The 3,431-nt window shown below is 39.5% G+C and overlaps 1 protein-coding gene across 1 annotated transcript; it reads right to left on the bottom strand.

The window, feature by feature from the left end:
• Nucleotides 1–273: 273 nt before the first annotated feature.
• LOC113719503 (uncharacterized) lies at nucleotides 274–3,431 on the bottom strand. The gene is made up of 5 exons (XM_027244720.2): nucleotides 2,902–3,431; nucleotides 2,492–2,680; nucleotides 2,045–2,155; nucleotides 1,065–1,543; nucleotides 274–973 (listed from the first exon to the last, which is right to left on the bottom strand). Exons 1-5 carry the CDS (start codon nucleotides 3,392–3,394, stop codon nucleotides 362–364), a joined length of 1,884 nt encoding a protein of 627 aa, XP_027100521.1. The 5' UTR covers nucleotides 3,395–3,431; the 3' UTR covers nucleotides 274–361.

Raw genomic sequence — 3,431 nt, 5'->3', positions numbered from 1 at the left:
GAATAACTTAAGACTAATCTTTAAAACGTATTGCCCTTTGACAGATGCAAAGGCATTGGCTTCCCAAGAACTTTTAGTCGAATTTATAAGATCTTGAGTTTTTTTTTCCTTTATTAAGATCTTGAGTGAGCCAATTTATTGCTAATTGGTTTTCAAGATGACTATCAAAATTCATTATGGTGGTATTCGAGTTGGATTTCAACTTTTATTCATGAACATGTTTTTATTGTTACATTCTTCACTCGGTTTTTTCCCTATAGGAAATTCACCTAAATCAATAGATGACAAGCAAAAGTTTTCACAAACTTGCTCAAACTTTTTCAGTCCGCAAGAAATTGACATGAATAAGCAAGGGCAGTGCTTAAGATTCTTGCCCTCTATAAGAAAGTGAATATCGAATTAGGTAATACACATAGTCGAACATCCGATATGATGTTTCCATGAGCACAAGGGCCACCAGACCATAGATAAAGAAGAACACCACAAGGGGTCTGAAGTCAGTAATCACAACTTTCTGTACTATTAATGCTTGGCAACATGCTACGATTGTGAAGACCGCGGAGTAGAAGATGGCAATCATGTCCATCACATAGTAGCAGGGCAGGGAAACATAAAAATCCTCAGTTTCAAATCGCAAAAAGAAAATCACAAGCAGAGTCCCCATGGTGAACAGAGAGGAGAACAGCCCTCCTGCTAAGTAGAACATCAACAAGCCGAATTCCCAGCGCCGGTTCTTGAGAAAAATGGGCTCTCCAGTCATTTGATCGAAACCTCCAGGTACAGTAAAAATTGCAGCAAAGTTTATGGTACCAATGAGGGCAGACACAATCAACACAGTGTTGGCCAATTCTCTCACAGTTCTCTCAGCCTTTTCGCGTAGGCTTGCATGTTTCGTCTCGAATACTTGTTTTGCTGTCTTCCCATCAGAATTTTGTAGTTGCCAAAGATATGGATAAGAGTCATATTGAACCCGCTATGGAGCCAAAGATCAATCATAAGTTGCAAATAGTCCGGAAAAGTTATACAACAAGCAATGCAATACTGGTATTAATTTAATTTGGTACCTTAAACCAGAGAACTTCCCACATCATTTGCGGAACAACACCAGGGGGTGTGCTGTGAAGGGATTCCAGGTGTGCTGCGAGATGTATAATGCTATTTCCATCGTGATCAATAGCACTTAGCATCCTGTCCATGTTAGTACCATTAGTCATCAAGTAGTCGTACAAGAACCATTTTTTCTCCTCCACTGCAATTTGCAGTATATTCCTTCCTGTTCCATCGAAGGTATACGCAGCTTCAGGGTAGACACTGAGGATTTCCTGAACTACCTCAATGATGCCCAGCCTCGTTGCTTGTATTAGTGGATCTGGCAACCTATTTTTCTTTTCTGATGATATCCCGAACTGGCTGCCTTCAAGATCTTTGTCCTCTGTATTCACATAGTGGCTCCAATCTTCTCTTCTGATTAACCTTTCTGCAAGCATTAGTGCAACTGCATGGCTTTGCTTTGCATCATCAATTTCTTTAAGCCAAGGAAAACCTAGAGGGCAAATACATCAAATTGGATAAACCATTAATGAGTAACTCCAATGTGGGCGGATTTCGTCAGGGAGATGCAGAAATAGTACTTCAAGACCCATTACGTGTCCTAGGCTTTTTGTTCTTCTTAGCAACTGTTCTTTTGGCACAAATCTTCTGGGTTTTTTTAAAAAGAAATTGGCCGAAATGAATTTCTAGACTTGCGATTGCTTATTTATATTTATTCTACGACATGCCGATGAATAAAAGATATGTGAAGTAAAAGGAAATTGAACAGAGCTTGCAGGCCAAGCTTCATAGCACTTGAAAACAAAATTCTTACATTATTTAGGCATGAAAAAGAAACTAATTTAGTCAAAGGAAATAAGACGTTCTTGTAACTACTAAGGTAGGCTACACAAGACTATGCTTCAACTCTCAAAAGAAAAATTTGGGAAAACAAAATTTTATCAACCATCACTAGCATGAGTGCATATGAAGTAGATACAAGAAGATGCTTTACCCAAGATATAATTGACAGAAGAAGCTCTGTTCAATTTATGAATGAAAGCTGAATTGCTTGGTTCTTCCGCACTATTTACAGGTGGCAATTCCTTGTACAAGACCGGAATACCTGCCAGCAACACAACGAACTGATAGTATGACTCTTTCAAAATTTTGAGGGCATTTAAAGCCTGCTTCCTCGAAAAAACCAGCAAGCAGATAAATTGGTAGTTCAAATTGCTTCTCCATAGTTCCCAAAATCATTAAACACTAAATTAGATGATTTTTAACAAGGTTTCCCAATGTCAGGGATAAGATCTTCATTGACTTCAAAACCACATCACATTCAGCCTAATGATTATTGGCAATTTGCCTACTGAAGTACTTAAAAGATATTCGAATGTCTCCTAAGACTGGGAAAAGTCTTATGTTGCAACTTGCATGTGGGTAATGATACAGCACTTACAAGAATAGATTACAGTTCGGAGTATATGCAGAGGAATGAGGGACTTCCTCCCAAGATCTTTGAGAGTGTAGGCAGAACCACTCCTGAAGGACTCTGGTTTTGCAGCCAAAAGATGTAAAGCAGTTTTTCCTTTTTCATTACGTTTGCCAGCAAGATCAGGATACGACTCCAATATGCCAATTGCCAAACCTGTTTGATACAATAGAGCGAAACATGTAGGAAGCAGTAAACTTGAAAAGGACTAGCATTTAATGCAACAACATCCCCCATCATATTCCACCAGCATAGACCTCGACAAAAGATAAGATAGCATAATCTGATAAACTGAACGAACATAGAGTTCAAATTCAGCAACAAACTTGACAGCTTTTGCAGAGACAACCAAAATTTTACTTCATAGAGAAGCTTACTGTAACATCCTCCAATTACAGCAGCATGAAGGATTGTGCATCCATCATTCCTCCTCATCATGCAATCACCGATGTACTTTTCCAGAAGTGAGAAAACTTCCTTTTTCCCACATGCAGCAGCCACAAAAAGAGGGGTTTCACCCAGTTTGTTGCTCTCAGACGCCAAATCCTTTTCGGTCCTTAACATGATCTCTGCAACATCCCTGTGGCCAAATCTTGCAGCTTCATGCAATGCAGTGTCGCCGTTGACATTCTTTGCCTTCAGATTTTCGCTGGTCACAAGACCGTCTTGGAGAAGTAATCTGAAAGCAGCCACATTTCCGTAAATGGCCAGAAAATGGAGAACAGTATCACCACATTTATCAAGTGGTTTCACACCTTCTTCCCTCCAGAAACTGCGAAAGGTTTCTACTGACTGTTTTTTTCCCTCTAAGACTGCTCTGTAGGCGGCAGATCGGTTGCTCCAATCCTCGTTGATTCTTGAGCTTGCCATTTTGGATAGTTACAGAAAAAAATTCTTCAAGGTTTGA

This window comes from Coffea arabica, chromosome 11e (assembly GCF_036785885.1).
Source record: "Coffea arabica cultivar ET-39 chromosome 11e, Coffea Arabica ET-39 HiFi, whole genome shotgun sequence".
In the NCBI taxonomy this organism is placed as follows: Eukaryota; Viridiplantae; Streptophyta; class Magnoliopsida; order Gentianales; family Rubiaceae; genus Coffea; species Coffea arabica.
Note: the sequence above shows the minus strand (reverse complement) of the source record. Positions and strands in the feature narration are given on the sequence as shown.